This window comes from Pungitius pungitius, chromosome 2, assembly GCF_949316345.1.
Source record: "Pungitius pungitius chromosome 2, fPunPun2.1, whole genome shotgun sequence".
Classification (NCBI taxonomy): Eukaryota; Metazoa; Chordata; class Actinopteri; order Perciformes; family Gasterosteidae; genus Pungitius; species Pungitius pungitius.
Window position 1 is genome coordinate 2,920,026 of NC_084901.1, and position 20,881 is coordinate 2,940,906.

The 20,881-nt window shown below is 46.8% G+C and overlaps 1 protein-coding gene across 3 annotated transcripts; it reads right to left on the reverse strand.

Annotated features, from left to right (window-relative positions):
* Window positions 1–7,270: 7,270 nt before the first annotated feature.
* mtpn (myotrophin) lies at window positions 7,271–15,488 on the reverse strand. Of its 3 annotated transcripts, none has more exons than XM_037460332.2 (5): window positions 15,116–15,488; window positions 13,705–13,818; window positions 12,917–13,000; window positions 8,514–8,630; window positions 7,271–7,916 (listed from the first exon to the last, which is right to left on the reverse strand). In XM_037460332.2, the coding sequence occupies exons 1-4, from the start codon at window positions 15,179–15,181 to the stop codon at window positions 8,544–8,546; spliced, it is 351 nt and encodes a 116-aa protein (XP_037316229.1). In that variant the 5' UTR covers window positions 15,182–15,488; the 3' UTR covers window positions 7,271–7,916; window positions 8,514–8,543. The 3 variants fall into 3 exon arrangements, with proteins under 3 accessions (XP_037316229.1, XP_037316230.1, XP_037316228.1); XM_037460333.2 differs by having other exon boundaries at window positions 7,271–8,245; XM_037460331.2 differs by having other exon boundaries at window positions 7,271–8,630.
* Window positions 15,489–20,881: the final 5,393 nt, after the last annotated feature.

The window sequence follows — 20,881 nt, forward strand, 5'->3', positions numbered from 1 at the left end:
GTCATCGTAACAAAGAGGGGACCCGCACCGGTACAGATGGGGGTGGGGGTGGGGTGGGGGGGCCTCCGCTTTCCCATGCGTGCATCGTCAATTATAAAGTGATGAGCCGTGCTGTCGGGCTTCCGGCCCTTCGCCAATAACCCAGACTATTAAAACGGCTTCCACAATGACATGAAACAGCAGCAGCAGCCAAACAACACTTTTTAATTCACCCCCAAAACCTCCGTTTGAAAACAGCTGACTGGACTTTAGTCGCCTGAGGAAAACATTCCCCCCCCCCTCCCCGAAGACGGCCTCTTACAACAAATTAACCTTTGCACACACATTCCACTGTGGACATTTTTGCTGTTGTGCCTCCGAATCCATTACAGCGATAACAGGGAGGAGGCAGCGTTGATATTCATGAGGCGTGTGGTGGAGGACCAAGGTACCGAAAAAAAAGGTTAATGGGTGGCACGTTATCTGCTCGCCCTCGGAAGATTGTTATTGAATTACCCCCCCGGGGGGGGGGGGAGCTTAAGAGAAGAAAAGGGGGCAATTAGGGTTTGCAGGAGATTTAAAGCAACTTCCGTTATTAGGAAGCGTAAAAGCTGACAATAACCTGTAACATTTACCTGTTCACTACTGCAGGGAAAACCACAGTGAACCACGGCCCTTTTATTTCGGGAATCTACCCAGAAACCAATTGGCCTCGAAATGGGAAACATGAAAAAAAGTCATTTGGGGAGTTTCACCGTTCCAAAGCACTTGGCTCCTGCAACGCGAACACAGGCTGAAGCTGTCGGCGTGTTTGAGTCACGTGACACGTTCGGGGTGGGAATTTGCGCGTGTGACTAATCTAAAAAACTATCTTTGTTTGCGTACAAAGCGTCGGGACGAGGACGGTCGAGCTGCGAAATCCCGCTACGTTTGAAAGGAAAATGCCGTGATAACCACGGCCGCTCTAATTCCAATCAAGGATCCCCCAACGGTGCGAATATCAGGAAGAACATCCACTCCATTACGTGATGTCTCCTGAGGGAAATGCATTGTGGGATAAACGACGTGGGCATATATTACTTTCCTGCAGCATTCTGTTTATGCCTTTTCTTCCTCGAACGCTCCGCTCCATCCATTCCTCCTTATCTGCCCCCCCACCCACCACCCATGACAATGCTTGCCCTTTAATTGGCTGCGATCGGGCCGACAGCTTTCACTGGAGGTCTCTGGGGCGTATTGATGAAACCTCAACCCACCTTCTGCTGGCAGCGCGGGGTCCATTTCACACTAATGGTCACTGCTTATTCCCCGGCTCCTTCAGACTCAGGAGATACTTGGGCACCGCTTCACGCCCCCTCCCCCCCAACCCCACCACACTCCCCCCGCCCCGGCCTTTTTGAAGTCCTCTCGGGCGGGCCTCACAGGGCCCCGCGCAGCAGCTGGGACGCGACTTTATTAAGAGAGAAACCATGACGGACAACGGTCCGCCGGCCGTTTAATGGCTCCGATCGATGCTCTGATGAACGACCTGTCTGAGGCCGCCAGGAGGGGAGGGGGGTGGGGGGGTGTTCACCGCTTTCCATGGGTTTCTGCATAAAATGAATAAAAAGATCCCACTTACTGTATGCGAGAACTGAAGAATCGGGGGTTTAAAGCTTTGAGGAAGTGTGTTGTCCTTCATCAGGTGCAACAGAGGTGCGACAATTAAAACGGAGAGAAGAAGAGAAGACGACACGCGTGGAGACACCGCCCCCCCCCCGTCATTAATGGACTCGGGCCTCGGGCCCGGAGTGCCACCCCGTGCTGTTGGCACCTCAGCTCTCTCCATCACTCCCCACGTGGACGCAGCAAACAGCGCCCGAGACGTGAGATGAAAAAAAAAGGGACCTGCCCCGAAGAGCATTTGGACAAAGAGAAATGGCGGACAGAGGTTTTCTGACGGGCTCTGAATCCAAAGTGGATACGCCGCGACCATCTAGAAGGTTTCTCTCCGCGAGCCGGTTCCGCGGGGCGGCGTTCCAGCCAGGGCCGGGTCTAGACAGGCATGTATGAGGGGGCAGCCACAAATCTTAAGGGGGCATTGTGCTCCAGCACCTTTTGCCATGTCTAATTGATTGGTTTAGTTTAAGGGGGCACAACATTTATTTGAGGGGGCCAGGCCCCCTCTTGCCCCTGCCTAGACCCGGCACTGGTTCCAGCGTTCTTGGCGTCTCAGAAGGACGACGCCACACTGTCGAGTCAATATTTTGTTTTTTATTCTTTATATTCACACCAAATTGTCCCACCTGCCATCAACATGTCACAGCAGCAATACCTGTTGCAGACAGCACTTTACCCCCCCTGTGCCCCCCCCACGTCCTCCTAACTGGGCCACTTTAGTTTGATCTGTATATTTTCACCTGACAGAAGTGTGTCTTTGTCGTTGCCTGCACTTTGACGGCTGTGCACGTGGGATTCTTCAGCGAGTCCTTAAAGTGAACACGTGCTCTTTTTCAGCTTCAGAATAGATAACTTTGACCCCCCCAGCCCCCGGCACCCGACCCCTGACCCCTCTCCTCGGCCCTTCTAAGGAGTGTTTTAAAGCTGGGGCTCAATGTGCAGACTTCCTCTGGGGGAAAGTGATTTACTCCGTGCACTGTTTGCTGTGCGTGGAAAACATCGCATTGACCTATTGACGGGGACATGAACCTTCTGCATGGAGCACACTGTTGTGTTGAATTGATTTACAGGAGCTACACGTAGCACGAAGGTCTCAGAGGTTCACGGGATGAGGATTAACTGCCACACGGTGACCCCCCCCCCGGATGAGTTACGTCACGTAAATAAAAAAAAAAGGCTCCTGACTGGTGCCTTTTTAACTATTTGTTTTCTCAACCATTCTGTGCTGTATTTGTATTACAATAATCTTGAATTGCTTGCACAGAATTCCCCCCCCCGTCAGAAAGCAAATAATTGTATTGTTTGTTTAACGATCCCTTCGGGCAGAAAAGCGTCTTCGGACCCGATGATGTAACAGTGAATCCGCTTTATATATCCAATTAAAACGTCCCTAATGGCGTCGCTGGTGCATCGATTTCTCTGCAAATGGCTGTTCGGCTGCGAACGGCTTGGGCTCGGCCACCGAGAGGCATTTGGATGCGGCTCATCGCACAAACAAAGAGGGGGGGGGGGTCGAGAAGTAAACAGCCCCAAAAGAAATTCATGCCTCTGCATGTGCGTCCGGCCCGGTCCATCCTCCGCCGCTCTTCCCTCCAAGTGTATGATAATGTTATATTAAGGCACTTGTCATATAAAGCAAATAAGAGGACGGCTCAGCTTCCCCCCTCCACGGATCCATCAAGGAAGCCTCAGTATTGCCTCGTTTTATATTTATAGCGCATATTGGAGACAGAGGGGGGGGCTCTTGTATATGTGGGGTCCAGATTGAGTTGCTACAGGAAGTGGACACCCCCCCTATTGCATTGTCTGTTGATTTGATTTTTCTAGTTAAGTGTTTAGGGAACCGGCAAATGTTTTTGTAATTGGATTGATTATATATATATATACAGTATATATATATATATGATTATGTGAGAACGAGGGGTGCCCACAAAGGCACTGAGGTCACCTTGTACAGGAAGAGAAGCGGGAGATGTGTTTCGCGTGTTTTGAGGGGAAAAAGTAGGAAAAGGAAGAAGGAAGAAGAGAGAACAAGTGTATCTGAAATTGGCGCTGATGCGCACTTCTCCCACTGTTCATTAGGAAATAAAAAATTGATCGAAAAGACCGCCTTTTATCATCATCAGCGTACGGTAGAGTGAAAAACTGTTTAGGTTTGCAGAGGAAGTGACGTTAGCATTAGCTTATGTAGCAAGAACAAGGAGCAACAAAAAAGGTCATCTCACCTTCTATTTAAAAAAAAACACTATGTGATGTTAAATTGTTTATATATTGATTTCTTAATTCACATGTTAGAGGTAACATATTTTTCCAAACATTTTCATTCAGTGGGTTGGAATTTTTAAAAGTCAGATACAAACACATGAACGCAGCGATTTTCCTCCTCTTTGGATTTAATGCTTGATTTCACGGTTGGTTTAACGCCGCGACCATCTAGAAGGTTTCTCTCCGCGAGCCGGTTCCGCGGGGCGGCGTTCCAGCCAGGGCCGGGTCTAGACAGGCATGTATGAGGGGGCAGCCACAAATCTTAAGGGGGCATTGTGCTCCAGCACCTTTTGCCATGTCTAATTGATTGGTTTAGTTTAAGGGGGCACAACATTTATTTGAGGGGGCCAGGCCCCCTCTTGCCCCTGCCTAGACCCGGCACTGGTTCCAGCGTTCTTGGCGTCTCAGAAGGACGACGCCACACTGTCGAGTCAATATTTTGTTTTTTATTCTTTATATTCACACCAAATTGTCCCACCTGCCATCAACATGTCACAGCAGCAATACCTGTTGCAGACAGCACTTTACCCCCCCTGTGCCCCCCCCACGTCCTCCTAACTGGGCCACTTTAGTTTGATCTGTATATTTTCACCTGACAGAAGTGTGTCTTTGTCGTTGCCTGCACTTTGACGGCTGTGCACGTGGGATTCTTCAGCGAGTCCTTAAAGTGAACACGTGCTCTTTTTCAGCTTCAGAATAGATAACTTTGACCCCCCCAGCCCCCGGCACCCGACCCCTGACCCCTCTCCTCGGCCCTTCTAAGGAGTGTTTTAAAGCTGGGGCTCAATGTGCAGACTTCCTCTGGGGGAAAGTGATTTACTCCGTGCACTGTTTGCTGTGCGTGGAAAACATCGCATTGACCTATTGACGGGGACATGAACCTTCTGCATGGAGCACACTGTTGTGTTGAATTGATTTACAGGAGCTACACGTAGCACGAAGGTCTCAGAGGTTCACGGGATGAGGATTAACTGCCACACGGTGACCCCCCCCCCGGATGAGTTACGTCACGTAAATAAAAAAAAAAGGCTCCTGACTGGTGCCTTTTTAACTATTTGTTTTCTCAACCATTCTGTGCTGTATTTGTATTACAATAATCTTGAATTGCTTGCACAGAATTCCCCCCCCCGTCAGAAAGCAAATAATTGTATTGTTTGTTTAACGATCCCTTCGGGCAGAAAAGCGTCTTCGGACCCGATGATGTAACAGTGAATCCGCTTTATATATCCAATTAAAACGTCCCTAATGGCGTCGCTGGTGCATCGATTTCTCTGCAAATGGCTGTTCGGCTGCGAACGGCTTGGGCTCGGCCACCGAGAGGCATTTGGATGCGGCTCATCGCACAAACAAAGAGGGGGGGGGGGGTCGAGAAGTAAACAGCCCCAAAAGAAATTCATGCCTCTGCATGTGCGTCCGGCCCGGTCCATCCTCCGCCGCTCTTCCCTCCAAGTGTATGATAATGTTATATTAAGGCACTTGTCATATAAAGCAAATAAGAGGACGGCTCAGCTTCCCCCCTCCACGGATCCATCAAGGAAGCCTCAGTATTGCCTCGTTTTATATTTATAGCGCATATTGGAGACAGAGGGGGGGGCTCTTGTATATGTGGGGTCCAGATTGAGTTGCTACAGGAAGTGGACACCCCCCCTATTGCATTGTCTGTTGATTTGATTTTTCTAGTTAAGTGTTTAGGGAACCGGCAAATGTTTTTGTAATTGGATTGATTATATATATATATACAGTATATATATATATATGATTATGTGAGAACGAGGGGTGCCCACAAAGGCACTGAGGTCACCTTGTACAGGAAGAGAAGCGGGAGATGTGTTTCGCGTGTTTTGAGGGGAAAAAGTAGGAAAAGGAAGAAGGAAGAAGAGAGAACAAGTGTATCTGAAATTGGCGCTGATGCGCACTTCTCCCACTGTTCATTAGGAAATAAAAAATTGATCGAAAAGACCGCCTTTTATCATCATCAGCGTACGGTAGAGTGAAAAACTGTTTAGGTTTGCAGAGGAAGTGACGTTAGCATTAGCTTATGTAGCAAGAACAAGGAGCAACAAAAAAGGTCATCTCACCTTCTATTTAAAAAAAAACACTATGTGATGTTAAATTGTTTATATATTGATTTCTTAATTCACATGTTAGAGGTAACATATTTTTCCAAACATTTTCATTCAGTGGGTTGGAATTTTTAAAAGTCAGATACAAACACATGAACGCAGCGATTTTCCTCCTCTTTGGATTTAATGCTTGATTTCACGGTTGGTTTAAGCTCAAGATCTAAAAAACACACGGGAGTTACAGATTTATGGCAAATCAGTCATAAGCTCAACTTCGGCACGAGACAAAGAGTCAATAATAGATTGAATGGGGGGGGGGGGGTAACCCAAAAGCAATCACCAGTCCATATTAGTTATGCTAATGTTTGGATTTGCTACTTCATTGAGCAGCATTTTGAGCTGCAATAAAGTCTCTGGCAGCAGAGTGGGCAAAAACAAAAAAAAACAGCAGATGAGACACAAAAGGTTTGTGTGTGTGTGTGTGTGTGTGTGTGTGTGTGCGTGTCTACATCTGTGCGCGTATGAGGGCACACGTGTGCTAATTCCAGCATCTGCTAATCACCGCCGAGACGCTCGGCAATCAATTAGGTCTCGACTGCCGAAGCTACGCCGGGGGGGGGGGATACGTTTCACCAATCAGCTCGAGAAGAAAAGAGAAAACAAGAAAAAAAACGCTGATCTCTGATTTCTAATGTTTCACTTTGGATTTCAATGAAAGCAGCGGTTTATTTTTTCGCAAAACAGCAGGCGGGAGCACGGTCCGGTTTCAGCGACTGGAGGCCTCGGCGTGACGTTGACCTTTCCCGACCTACGCAGCGTCTCGCTAATGATCCCGGGGCGACGTAGCTCCTGTTGGCTGAGGCATCCTGGGAAATCCATGCTCCTCAATTCCCTGCTAGCAACCATTGATCAAATCATGAAATAAGAATCACACCGAGCTCCTCCTCGTTCCTCTGCGTCAGAGCAGACTCTCACTCGGACGACGCGGGGTCGGTCGCCATGACAACGGCGATCACAGTGCCCGGGACGGGCTTTGGGTTCACAAACGGCGACCGGGAGGCCTCGAGGCTGCGAGGACATCGAGGGACGATCGGGACCCATCGAGCTGGAAACATACGGATCGAGTGGCAGTTCCATTTGTGAAAGGCGGCCAATTGTCAGCAGTCAAATAACTGCAGCTTGTCTTTTTTTATTTATTTTTTTACAGCAGGATACTTTGTTTCAAAATGTCTCTGTTAACCATCCGGAAACATTACGGAAGCTTCTAGACCCGGGGGGGGAGAAAAAGAAAGTTCAGGCGCCAGAATGTTTTATAGAGGATTTTTTATTTCTGTTTTTACAGACTTTTTGTCACAACAAAGTCAGCAAAAGCATCTTTTATTTTATTTTTTGTCCATTACATTAGTAGTAATTCATTTTTTTTATTTTTGAAAGCAACCAAGTGAGGCCCAGCGACCGTTTCGTAGCAGAAAAGCAGAGGCAGTTTTGACATGCAGCAAAAACAGGCGGGGCGTCCAAGCAAATCCAAGACAAGGGGAATTCTAACAGCCCCCCCACCACAGATTCAACCGTAACCCTCATTTACTCATCACGGAGCCCCCAGAGCCCATCAATTACAAAACAGAGAAGCTGCAACAAAGACAGGAATTATCGCTCTGAAATCTCACTCCAGGGATGACGAAATTAACAATTTTCTAAAATTCCATATTCTATTTTGTGCCGTTAAAAGTTGCTTGAAAAAAAAAGGGGGAGGGATTCAGTGACAGATTTGAAAAATTGCAACATTCAAGTGTTTCTAGTTAACCAGCAAGGTGATTCGTCAAGGAATACAGAATATAGTTTATGCATTACCAACGCAGGGATTGGTCAAAAACACTGTTTGATATGTAAGTGATATGCTGAGTAGAAGCAGACCTTTCCAAAGCTTCAAGATAGGAGGAACAGTTTGGTCTATTAAAAGAAAAAAAAAAAAGAAATCAGGCCACAAACAATGAAAGGGAAATATAAATCAAACTTGACAACCTTCAGCTGATCTAGTATAGTACAGTGATGTTACTGTTTATTTCACAAGATTAAGTCATGGCCATAAAATACTTGTGAACACACTATTGATCTATTCAACTTTTCCAAGAGAGCGCTGCAAAAGAGGTGTCTGTGTGTGTGTGTGTGTGTGTGTGTGTGTGTGTCGAAGTGCTTAGCTTTGCGTTTAAATTACAGAGTGGGATTCAGAGCAGTGAGTTAGGATCCAGATGCGAGCGCACTCCCCCAGTGTTTGGTCCCTAAGGGAGACATAATTGACAGGTCCTGCTGTTAAGTGGCTACGAACAGAGGCCAGAACGAAAGAAAGTCCTAACCCAAAAAAACTTGTGTGTGGGGGGGGGGACAGAGTAAAGGAAAATCACCAGACGGACAAATGACCCTCTAACAAACAGACAAAAAGCAGTGTTGGGACAGACGCTGATCGGGGGGGGGGGGGGGGGTAAAAGGGGGGCGAGTCCGTCTTCTGTCAGGGGACCACTGCAGCCATCTGTCTGTCCGTTAACCCACCTGTCCAGCCACCTCCCACCCTGGGGTGTCTCACTTGAGCAGAGCCTTTATAGCGTCGTCCTCGGCTGCTTCAAAGGCGCTGATGCCGTCCGGTCCTTTTCGGTCTTTGTCAGCTCCCTGTGAGGGGGGGGGGGGGGGACATGAATATTAAATATGCCAAGTAGTTTCATCCGGCATCCGAGCATGACGGCAAATCACCCTCCATTCAGATTCAGGGGTAACGGTGAGGAGCAGAGACCTCAATCTGCGGCTGGTTAAAGAGGACAATCAGAGGATAGTTTCATGTGATCAGAACTCTTGACGGCTCTGATGCAACGTTCACACCCCGGTCACCATGCAGGTGAGGTTCCTGATATGGTCCCTGGGTGCCTGCTGAAGGTCCTTGGTAGGGAAAGGGAACATATTTGAGTGGGAGCGCAGGATGGCGTTGATAATTCTTCCTACAACTGTCAAGGGCCTTGATTTCAACAGCTTTCCTCATACGTCGACCAAAAAAAAAAAGAGCTAAAAGACACAAAGATGCGTTTAAGCTCTTAAATGAATGTAAAGGAGCGGTGAGTGGACATAATCTTTCAGATTACAAAACGCAAGCGCAACAGAGACAGGCGACGCATTGAATGCTCGCGCAGTGACAAGCGATTTAACGGGCGGCGGAGAGACGAGCCTTTGTTCGGCCTCTCAGCCGAGCGGCTTACGGAGCCCCGGCAGAGGGAGTTCATTGTTGCGTGGAGAAGCAGGGCATAAAAAAAAAAAACAACAACAACAATGCGAGCCGGATGGAGAGGACCGACGTCTGGGTGCAGATTCACCGGGGGCCGAGCGGGCAAACCGTCACATTTGCAACTCTAATGGGGAAGCAGACGTTTTGTAACCCATCGAATGAGTCACATTTCCTCAAAACAGGCCAGCGAACGTGGAGATGGAGAAACCATTATTCCCTTCTGGACCAAAACTGTATTCATGGCGGAATTGCAGTAACCTCGGTGTCCCCAAAGGGGACACCTGCCGTCCCCGTGAACACCCAGTCCGGCGGCACACTGACGTGAAACCACTTCCATCGGCGAGCGTTCTCCCCAAACTGGAACAACGAGCCGCGCAAACAGAATCCAGTCGAGCAGGAGCCGGAGGCAAAGTGACGCGCGGCCTAACGATGAAGAGCGCAGCCCCCCTCCCTCCCTCCCTCCCTCCCTCAACCCCCCCACCCACAGTCTGCAGCCACCGTGATGGATTATTGGGCCACGCGAAGCAGCAGCAGCAGCAGCAGCAGCGGGTCGGTAGCGGACCTGCTGAGGTGGCCCTCGAGTTGTCATCGTGGCACTCGGTGAATGGAATTGAAAGGCCACCCACGCCGAAGTCTTCAAATAATAAAAAAAAAAAAAAAAAGCCGGAGCATTCTTTAAAACTCACTTTAAATGCTGAGCTGACGTGCGACCTTTGACCTGCTGACAAACACTAGCGATCTGTAGGAGTGCACATTTCTTGGATGGAAGCCTGTATTGAGCCGCGTGCGTTGGTTGAAATGAACGAATAAATGAATGTATTCCAGGCGGGTGAGACGGCTTGTTCAAATCTTAAAAAAGGCCAATAGGAGCTCACATGGGCGATAACAGGAAGATTCAGACCTTTTGTTCTCAATTAAATGCTTGAATGTGAAAAAGGCTATTGGGGGGGGGGCACGATGACTTCATCCAACGTCTTGTTTTGTCTGATCGATACTGCAAATGAGACAGCTCACTATCACGTTCAGATGAGGAAAAGCTGACTTCACATTTGATAAGCACCTTTGTTTGGGCAACAATTGGTCGATCACTAATCAATTCATCCAGATACGAGAGATCATGAAACACAAACAGCAGGTTACATACGAGGCCAGAGCCGCTGGGGGGATGATGCCTACTTTACTATTAAATGATTACTTATAGACTAACTGCTGTGAGGGAGGTAAGTGTCAAACTACCATTTGTATTGTAGGGCACAAAATGAAAAAAAAAGGAGGCTTCATTAGGTTCAGCTTTAAAAGTCACGGCAACAATAGTGGTCTTATTGTTGCCGTGACTTTTAAAATACTAAATAATACGGCATTTCATCCCCGTCGAGGGTCATGTACAGAGTTCCTCCTGAAAAAACTGTGTGTGTGTGTGTGTGTGTGTGTGTTATTCATTTGTGCCCTTTCATTACGACCTGAAAATGAGCTGGCCGGCCTCGGTGGGCTGCAGTCAGCACTCTGGTCCTGGGTCAGCTATTCGGGTTGAAATGGCCTTTCATAATTCATTGTCAACAACAGCACAGCACGCAGGCGGTGTGTGTGTGGGGGGGGGGGGGGGAAACAAACTGTTTTGTCGGAAAACTTTGACTGTCTGACAGTTGAATAGTCAGTGCCTTTCCCTTTTATCATCTTGCAAAGAGGTGGCTGTTGTGCTAAAAGGGCTGCCAGACAGTCGATATGCAGCAGAACAGTCAACAGTGTGTGTGTGTGTGTGGGGGGGGGATCTATTCCATGTTTGTGTTCAGACAAATGCCGAGCTTTCAGCGCAAGTGTGTATTGAAATGTGGTTCCCGTGGTGACCGATGACCTCTGGGCGTGAATCCTTGTTGGTGCTCAGCGGGAGCGAGCAAACCTCGGTGCTCAGACGGGCTGTTGGCTGCCCATCTACTACAGACAAAGGCGTTTGTGTGGCTTTTTTGCGGGGGAGGGGGGTTATTGCATAGCTGGCTATTTCAGAAGCAGAAGAGCTTCTGGCTTTGAGGAAGATGTAAAGCAGCTGTGGATAATTGACCGGCAGGCGGGAGCAATAAAGGAGGATGAATGAAGTCCTTATTCTTATCAGACCAACAATACGTCACAATAAGGCTCAAGTGTCACCAAAATAAGACAAGTAAAAAAATATTCCCCTGCTTTGCTTTCACAATGACAAGCTGCAGCAGCTTACAGGCCGCAGCAGTGAGTCAAGTAGAGTTCCAAGGGAGAGCAGCGCAGCCACACTCAACAGAACTCACCGAGCCGTAAACCGCTATTTTCTTCCTCTTGGTGTCGGCTGCTACTTTCAGTTCAGCATGCGAGGAGTGCGACTGTGTTGAGGGGCCAATACCTCCGACGGACAGGAAGAAGTAAGCGGCGGAGAACCCCGGTAAACGCATCTCTAGCCGGGGATCCTTTGTCTACTCGTTTGCTTCAACTGCTTCAAACTGAGAGCAAATTGAACAATCTGCCAGAATGTTGCGGATCAGACTGTGGTGGAGCTAAAATAAAGAAGAAAAAAAAAAAAGGACTTCCCCAAATGGGTACTGTGACTGTGACTGGTGAGCACCTCCTGCCCTCTACTTTTTTCTCAAGCCAAACGGGTTTGCCACCGTGAAATCACTCTGCACAGGCGCTTCCATTTAGCCGGGATCAGACAGCTGCTCTCACTCGTATCTACAGACATCCCCACAGACGCGTATCGGTTTGACTACCGGCGTGACGCGGCTCCTCCGTCATAACGGGGGGCCCGAACTCGCCGTCCGTTTTTGCGACTCAATAAGAAACCTCAAATATGTAAATCCTTAAAAAAACGTTCTGATTCCCACGGCTACATTTGGGCCACGCTACAGATTTAAAAAAAAAAAAAGGAATGACATGAAATCAAGAAGTTCTCAGTTAAACAGATCCATTTTTTTTTTATTCTAATGAGACTTGAGCGTTTAATGACACAGGTGTACCAGAGACGAAGACATACAAGCAGCTACCGTGGACCTCATTGTGAGGGGCTTTCACGGGGGGAATCAATCCCACTGCCGTCTGGCTCAGTGGGGCATTGAGGAAATAAGAGCTCCCGCCTGGACGAGTGCAAGATCTGTGATTTATATGCAAAAGAATGCACAGCAGGTACTTCGGGAGTCAAACATTGAGGTAAGATGTAGAAGAGGAATGGGCTTTGCATCAGAAGAGGCTTTCCATATTACCAGGATTGAGCTTTACAAATTTGTTTTCGTCTGCCCGGATGACGTTCATCAAGGTGCGCTCGTTTCTCGCTTGCATTTCTGCAGCGTACGACAGCCGTGTCTCACTCTGCATAGTCTCTCCGTTCACAGTTGTGACAGACTGTGAGCGCATTGTGTGACTGAGGCAGCATTACAAATAGTTCTAGAGATCAACAACTTGAGGCCAGGCACGGGTTTGAAGGATGAGGCAGCAATTTCGAAGCGTCAAAGGGCAGCGCACCTTTTGACTGCATCAATACTGTGTCATGCTCTGAACATTCCAGCACAGCCTCCAACAGAACTGTGTTAAAAGGGCCTTTTGTCCATCGAGTCCACTCATCAGCACCCAGGGCCTCGGACACGCCAACATGGGGCCGAGGTTGGAGGGACACCGGTGGTGCGGATGCATGATTAGAGCGTGCACATCAAATAAATGTACCAACCTTTTCTAGCAGGACCTTGACGCAGGAGGTGTGACCCTCAAAACAGGCCGAGATCAGTGGAGTGAGCCCGTGTTTGTCTGGAGCCTGTTGTAGAGGCAGAAGGGAGAGACAAAGAAATGATTTCTTTGGAAAAGCACAAGCTCAACCCCACACCTCATATACATCTATACTTCTGTCAAGTTTAACCTTAAAAAAAGAGCTCCTGCGAGAAAGCGGTTTTACTTCTTTTCTTATCATAGCGGGAAAAGACGCACACTGCACTACACCGCTATATTTATCTCAAATGATTCAGAGGCTGAGCAGGTTATCAAGAGAAATACTTAAAAGGCACTGGGCCGTGGACCGATCAGTGTTGCAGCACTGATGTCCAAATAAAAGTCTATCATCCAGGCTTTGTAAGGTTTCAAACAGTAAACTCAGTAAACTTGGATTCCTCCCATAGGGAGACGTGTACTACAGTGCTGCTTGCACATACAATCCAACTGGCTACTCAACAGGCGTATATCCGTATCAATCTACGACTACAAAAAAAACTAAAAACAGAAGACAATCACAGCTAATTTGAGGTATGTTTGACAATTGTTAAACGGGAGAATGGACAATGGTCAATAAAGAATATGAGGAACTGGTTTTAACAGACTTCTCTGAGCATATTTATAACCTGCTGGATTTGGCATGAGAATTAGCAGTGTGTTTGAACTCAACTATCGAGGGAAGCAGACATCCATTGTGGGAATTGCAATTCTGGACATTATGCAAAAAATAATGTGTTGGTCGTTGGCTCTTACATTAACATCGGCTCCCTTAGAAATGAGGTACTTCACCACATCAGTCTGACCAAAGTCTGCAGCATAGTGCAGAGGCTTCCTCCCACCTTCCAGGGTCCGGTTTACATCTTCGGCCTGAAAAAGACAACAACAACAACACATCAACAAGGCGGAAATAAATAAACTCTGTGCTAGCAGAAGCCAAACGGGGATCCGAGGACCTTCAGAGAAAAAAAATGACATCCCTTATACCTTAGTAGAGATGCAGATTTGTAGTTTATTTTTGTGCATTCTTTTAACATTGTTATTGTCGTCAAACACGGTTATTTGCATAAAAAGGACACGTTAAATATACTTTGCTTTGATGAAGAAAAAAAAAAGTAGTTTTAGTTATCTTTAAGCAACACTTCCCTCTCATATCTAATTTGTATCACTGACAGAATTCATTGCAAGGGACCAAAGATTACAGAGGATGAAGTGTTTAAACGTTTAAAAGGTCAAACAGGCCACTGATAATATATAAAGGCATTATAGGGCAATTATCCTATAGGAAACTAAACAACTGTTTAATTCATATACTATATGCCAACTTAAAATCCAGGTTCACAATAACGTAAGGTTGACAAAAGGCCCATGTTTTTTAATCTTTTCAACAAAAGCAGAAGAAACTCTGCAGTGCAATCGGTGTGGCCCAACGGGCACTTGTAGGCAATGACTTCTCTATCACTTCATTGGCTCGTGTGGAGGCTCCTCGGCTAACGTTTAAGGCCCCGCCCACCCACGTTAGCTTAGCAAATAGCTCACTTGTCCAAACACCCGTCCGCAGGACAATAACACGCATTGTCCCACAAACACATGCGTCGTAAACAGCTGTCGTCGCTGATGCAGCTGCACGCACAGCGAGCGCAGAGGGTCGCATCCGACGACAAGCGGTGTAGCGACGGTACCGGCTCATGTTGTTGGTGTGCTTTACCAACAGGTCGCCTTCTGCGGAAAGGTGGCAACGATAGAGTTGGCATGGCAAATACCAAAACACCCCAAAGCCCCACCAAGTAAGAGGTTGATAAATCCCGTTTTACGGCTACAGGCGAGATTATAAGCGAAACACCGACACCGTCAAGCCAAGAGTAAGTTAGCGCTGTGTTGCTAACTATGCTAACATGACATGGAGACTCAGTCTAGGCTAACGTGTCACAACAACCGTGAATGCTTTTAGAATACGAGATTAGTTTACGATTCTTTCTGCCGATAGCGAATGGGTGTTATGGGTTAGATTACGTGACCTGGCATTATCCAACTCCAGCTAACTTTAGCTTGTTAGCAAGCTAGCTAACCAGTCTGCTAACTCACCGTAGCCCACCAACTGCTAGAAAAATCGTTGCAAACGACTCGCTGGAAAGACCGGAAAAGGGTCAAATCCCAGTTGTCTTACCGTCACTAATTTGGCTTCCACCTCATCCATGTCCCCGGTCTTCAATGCCCACATCAAATCTCCCATCTTCCTGGGTTTGCTCTTTCCTTGTTTCAGGCAGTTGTCTAGTTAAATGCTAGTGCGTTGAAAGTTAGCAAGCCTTAGCTGAAAAAAACTCTTCCTGTGGTTGCGTTGAGGACTCTCGCAGCACTCGACTGAATAAAAATGTCGGTTTTGACAACTAAAAAAGCGATTTGTGTTGGATAGGGTGTGCCCCGCCGAGGACTGGCAGGTAAAAATAAGCTCAAAAGAAGTTCTGAAAGGCAAAAGCCGCCGAGAAGGATCCGCCTTTCTGCATGCCAGAAGTGTTTCCGCTGCGGTTACCCGGAAGTGACGTAATCCTTACTGCACACGGCACAGTCCATGCAGGTACTACAGTTCAAAGGATAAAGGCTAAATCATTTTGGAACAAAAATGATGTCAATTAAAAAAAAAAAAAGGATACAATTTTATGTTTTTGTTGTAGGCACAGTAGACATTTAATTCAACCCACCTCGGGGAAATATATTATGAGAAATGTATGAATACCATCAAATTTAACACAAAAATAGTAAAATTCTATACACGTTCTGTCGGTAAAAATATTTCTTCAGTGGTGTGGAGATGCAAGAGTTCATGTGGTTTTGAAAGGCCACATTTTGTTGACTCTAAATACATATGTACATTATATATAGTATTATAGGTAAAAGGTTACCATAAACAATTGGAAACAAATCTCAACCTAGCTGAGAATAAAAAATCGAAAAAGTATGCAAGATGCTTAACCAAGACACTACGTGTCTTCTGCTACTGAAGCTGGACCTGCTATCTGACCTCCCGTCACAGATCCATTAGCTGCCAATAAACATGTATATGTGAGACATTCATGCGTAAACTCTTGGAAGCAATCTGAACTATCAGGTCCGTCTCCATGTGATCCACCATTTGAAGAATTGCATAATTGGAGGGTATCAGCTGCAGAAAAACAACTTGGCAAGAGTGGGAGGAAGGAAACGTTATTTGTTTTGCCTTGATCTGCAAAGGATCAAGGGCACATAATTGCCTTTATGCCATGGTGTTTCTACTAATCTACTGTCCTCTCTTCAGCCTCCTTGTGAAAATTTCGTAAATCGTTTCTTTAAATCAACAGCCACTTGAAAAAAATCACACATTTTCCAGAGAATAAAGAGGACAACAAAAGACACGCGTTTGAAAAATAAAATGGAATATTGCAAGTGAAAAATATAAAACGCCCCTAATGAGATTCACCTGATCTCCTGTCCTACTCCCGTACCTCCCCTTCAAGTCACCCCTCTTCCCTCACACCCACACACACATACACACACATGTGACAAACTGAGCAGCTGGAGCATGGTATTAAAACGCCTTTACTTGACAGGAATACACTTTGAGTGCATGTTGCAGATTGCACACACATGGTAATAAGCACACAGACAGTTCCTGCAGGTTTCTCCTGCTTTTTATGCTAATGTTACATCTAGGACGGAAATGAGTCCCAGAACAGGTAATCACAGGTTAACATTTGGTTCAGATCAATCTCTGCCCACCCGGCCTGGCAGTGATGATGTTCGCATGCTAATGTTTCATTAGATGTGCTCAATAATTGATATTTAACTTTTGAATACACTTTGGCAGTAAAAAAAAAAAGTATGCTACCGGGAGCAGCAGTAGACTAATGGAATGCGAGTGAACGGCGCAATGTTTTATTTCTATGTATGGACACCCGGGAGAAAGCTTTCCACTTGACAGAAATGTTAAAGCAATTACATTCACAGTCATGACAGAATGACAGCTTCATTTTTCAGTCTTAGAAGTGCTCAGGCAGCAGAACGGCATTGTGCAATTCCTGGACTTTTTAATGGACACATTAAAACGTCCAGATGTACCTCGACTAAAACGCTTTCTCTCCTCCCCGGCTATTCGGGATGATACTGAATGCACAAATGTACTTCCACAGGATTTCATTTCTCGAAACGCCAAATGACAAACTCATCACAAACAAACCTATGCACTTTGTGAATACGATTATTTAAGCGATACTTTTTTGAGATTTTGAGTATTTCCCACGTTTGTTAACGTTAATTAATCATATATCTAATCTGCTCGTCCCCCCGTGCAGCATTTCTTGAGACCACACTGATTCAGTCGATTACTGCACTCAAGGCTAATCCATAGTACATTTGTTTAATCCATCCATCTCAGTTGTACGCGGGCCTTGTCTTTCGTCACGGCTAAACGAGAACGTGGTTAGGGGTGGCGTGCCGTGACTGCTGCAGACACCCGACGACACCTTGGGCACAGCTACCGAACTCCCCCTGCCTCATCCCCAGAGGTCATCGGGGACTATCAGGACAGATTCTATTCAGTGAAGTGCAGAGGTGTTCGGGTCGAACTTGAACAAAAACCCTGCAGACATTAATCTCGAAGGTGCCGCTTGCACAATGAAAAGAATGACAGGAGAAACACCATCACGCTTACAAGGGGAACTGCACATATATTCCAAATGCATAATCACTTTTAGAATGAATCAAATTTACTTTGGTACGAAAAAAAATGACATTTCCAATCCATCAAACTTTATACGCAACAACATCACATTTTCTGTTTGTTTTTGTGAGTTAAAGACTTTCTTGCTTTCTGGCTTTTGCAAACGAATAACTTATGTTCCCAAATGACATGAAAATAAAAATAATGGACTTCTTAAATAAATTGGCTTTCCGGTGGTTCAATCCTTGACTCCACTCATCCGTCCTTGAAATGAAAAAAAAAATGCTAAGGAATGAATGAATGAATAGGAGCTTTATTAACTCACACTTTGACGGTCGTGTGTGCTTGTGTTAATATGGATTTTCCCATTTCTCCAACACAACTGTATTGGTTTCTGTTTGCATTGTATTTCTGTTTCATTCCTCACAGAGAACTTGTTGCCAGGACCTGTGAATCAGGCAAAAAGCGCCCGGGATGAGATCAACGCCCGTGACGCTCAGTAATGATCGAGTTGAAGCTCCGACCTCCCGATCGCAGCTGGTCTGTTGTTCTCAGATATTACACAAGGACAAAAATGTGGTTCCTCAACCCGGGAACGTGTAGTGACAGCGAGGGGCGAGCATCATCTGCTTCTTCCCGACATTCGCTATCTGAAAACTTTTGGTAAAAGGGATTGAACCTCCACTCTGATGAATCTATACGGCGGGAATAAAATATACAGTTTGGAAAAGTAATAACAACGGGTGGGGAGCCTGTTTTTGTTTTGAGGGCAAAGGAATTATCACTTGTTAGTATTTTCCCTTCCAATAAACCCATAAACTCTGTTGCTTAATCTCAAGAGAAATTAAGCCTGTGTTGATGCCTGCAATGCTGAGATAAAGGAGTAGGACTTCCAAAGGAAATGGGCAGTCACGCTAGATAGTTGATAGCATAACTTCTGTAGGTTAATTTAATTGAACACTTCCAGAGACCCCTGCACATCGAAGTTCATTTTAAAACCCAAACACAGATTCTCTAAAAGAGGCCGCTTTAGAAAATCAACACGCAGGCTGAGATCTTATCGAGGACCCCGAGACCTTCAAGGACCTCAAAAGCAACGAGGATCTGGTGTTCAACACAACCGTCTACGTTTGCCTCTGTGGGCAGAAGCATTTTTTGCCCCCCCCCCTCCCCCCCTTCCTACTCCACGCGCTGCCAGAGCCAATGAGCAAAGCAGAGGGGCGGGGACCCGCGTTTCGAGCCCGCGTGCCAACCAACCCTGCGGCGGCACGAGAGTGGACGTAACTCCTGGACTGTGCCATGACATTGCAACCAAGAGACCAGGGTCATTGTTTGCAGAAACACCCGTGGCTGTCCATTGCCCCTCCCCACCCCCCCCACCCCCCAAACCCATCCCCCCTCTCCACAGTTTCACCTCCCCTCACGTCCTTCGGGCAGCGCTCCGGCCCATCGTCCATCACTCGGAGGAGAGGAGGCATTGTCCAATAGCGGCTGCCTCTGATGGCCCCTGACTGGTCCTAACTGGGGGGGGGCTTGTCCTTTTTTTTTCGGAGTAGATGTGAGTCCTGATGCGATGTGACAACTTTATTAGGCGGCGAATCAGGCGGCGACGGCGGCGGTTTCGCTCTCTGATGGACGCCCCGAGCTGTGGTTCATGTCCCGGGTGGGGTTCTCTCTCTTTTCACTCAAAGCCCACCCGCCAGCTCTCGACCATCTACTACGGGGGCTCTTGAAGGGGGGGACGTATGGTGGCTCAGAATGTTGTTCCGTCAGTGCCATCGTTCCGGTCCAAGTCTAATCACATGACGGAGCTTGTGAGCCTGTCAGCTGCGGGGGGGGGGACCCGGAGGAGATCAGAACAGGCTTCTTCCAAAGCTCCTCACTCGAGGAGAAAAAAGTTTAGGCAAATTGAGCGTCATCACCAAGGAAGAGGGGAGACAAAAATTTTTTTTGCATTAAACCTTTTTTTCTACACTTGGTGGAGCATCGTGAACAGTTGTTCCCTCGGGAGGAGGGGGGGGGTGGTGGGATCAGAATAGAAAGAGGCGGTAACAGAAAGTATGGGCGATTTCCATAAGTCTCTTCTTCTCTTCACATATGCAGTTCAGTAGTTGTCTTAAAACATGCAAAGTCCTCATTTGCGTTCTTTATACATAGAGTCTATGAAAAAAATGAAAAAAAGCTGGATTAAGTTCATGGCCAAAGAATTTCCCCTCACCCTCTCTTTAAAGGACACAAACCTCCAGGAGGCGTAGAGGACAAATATGACACACATACATGTATTTTGCTCGCCATATTAGATGCTTGTGTTATGGAAAGTAGTGGCATATTTCCCGAGGTAAACTATTCCATTATGTGGTTCGCTGTTCAGCAGCAAGGGGAAATACTTTCATTATCAAGATTTCTCTCTTTTTTTCCCCCCCCTCTTGCACAGACCACCTCCATTTATACGAGGCAACAGTCGATATAAGTCTCCTGAAGCCAGGAAGAAGACAGAATTGGTTTGGGTCATTTCTGCAATGTTAACTGAAAATACGAGTGCATCATTTTTAAAGATGCAGCTATATTTTCAGTTTTATTTGTTTTCAAATGGGCTGCTCTATCTAGACAACATCGGAGGTGTAGCTTCTTTCTCGGAGGCGGAAACGGCTTAACGCATCGAAAATATCGTCTAAACGGCAGCATTTGATCGTCTTGCTTTCCCACCTTCTTCACGAAGCGCCCCTACGTGAGATCGTGGTTCATCTTTTTTCAGAGGCCTGAGGAGCAACGTGAGTGTGCATGCACGACGCCCTGCAGCCTGCCCAGGTTTGAAGACCTTTTATTTTGTTAATTGCAGCGCAGATCAGCTGACTGGACGTTTCACGGAGAAAACCCGTCCAACCCGAACCTCTCGGGAACGGAGCGGCGCCTATTTCCATCTTTTATGAACATTCATCAAAACAGAGAAAAATGAATCCGCGTGTCCGCCTGGTGATTTGGATCCACTCCAAAGTTGGATCCGTTCTTTGCTGCCGCAGCCACCAAGTTTCACAAATATTGGGCCCTGAAGGTTTTTCCATTATTGCTGACAAACAGACGAACACACAAACCAACAAACAATAGGACGTCCTTGGCGGGCGGTGGTGGATGAGCGGCGCCATGCCGCGGAAAAATCTGTTTGAACAGATTGTTAGGAGATCTTTTTTTTTTTTTTTGAAGGAGTGACAGCTCGAAACCTTCAAAGCCAGAGGTGCCCGC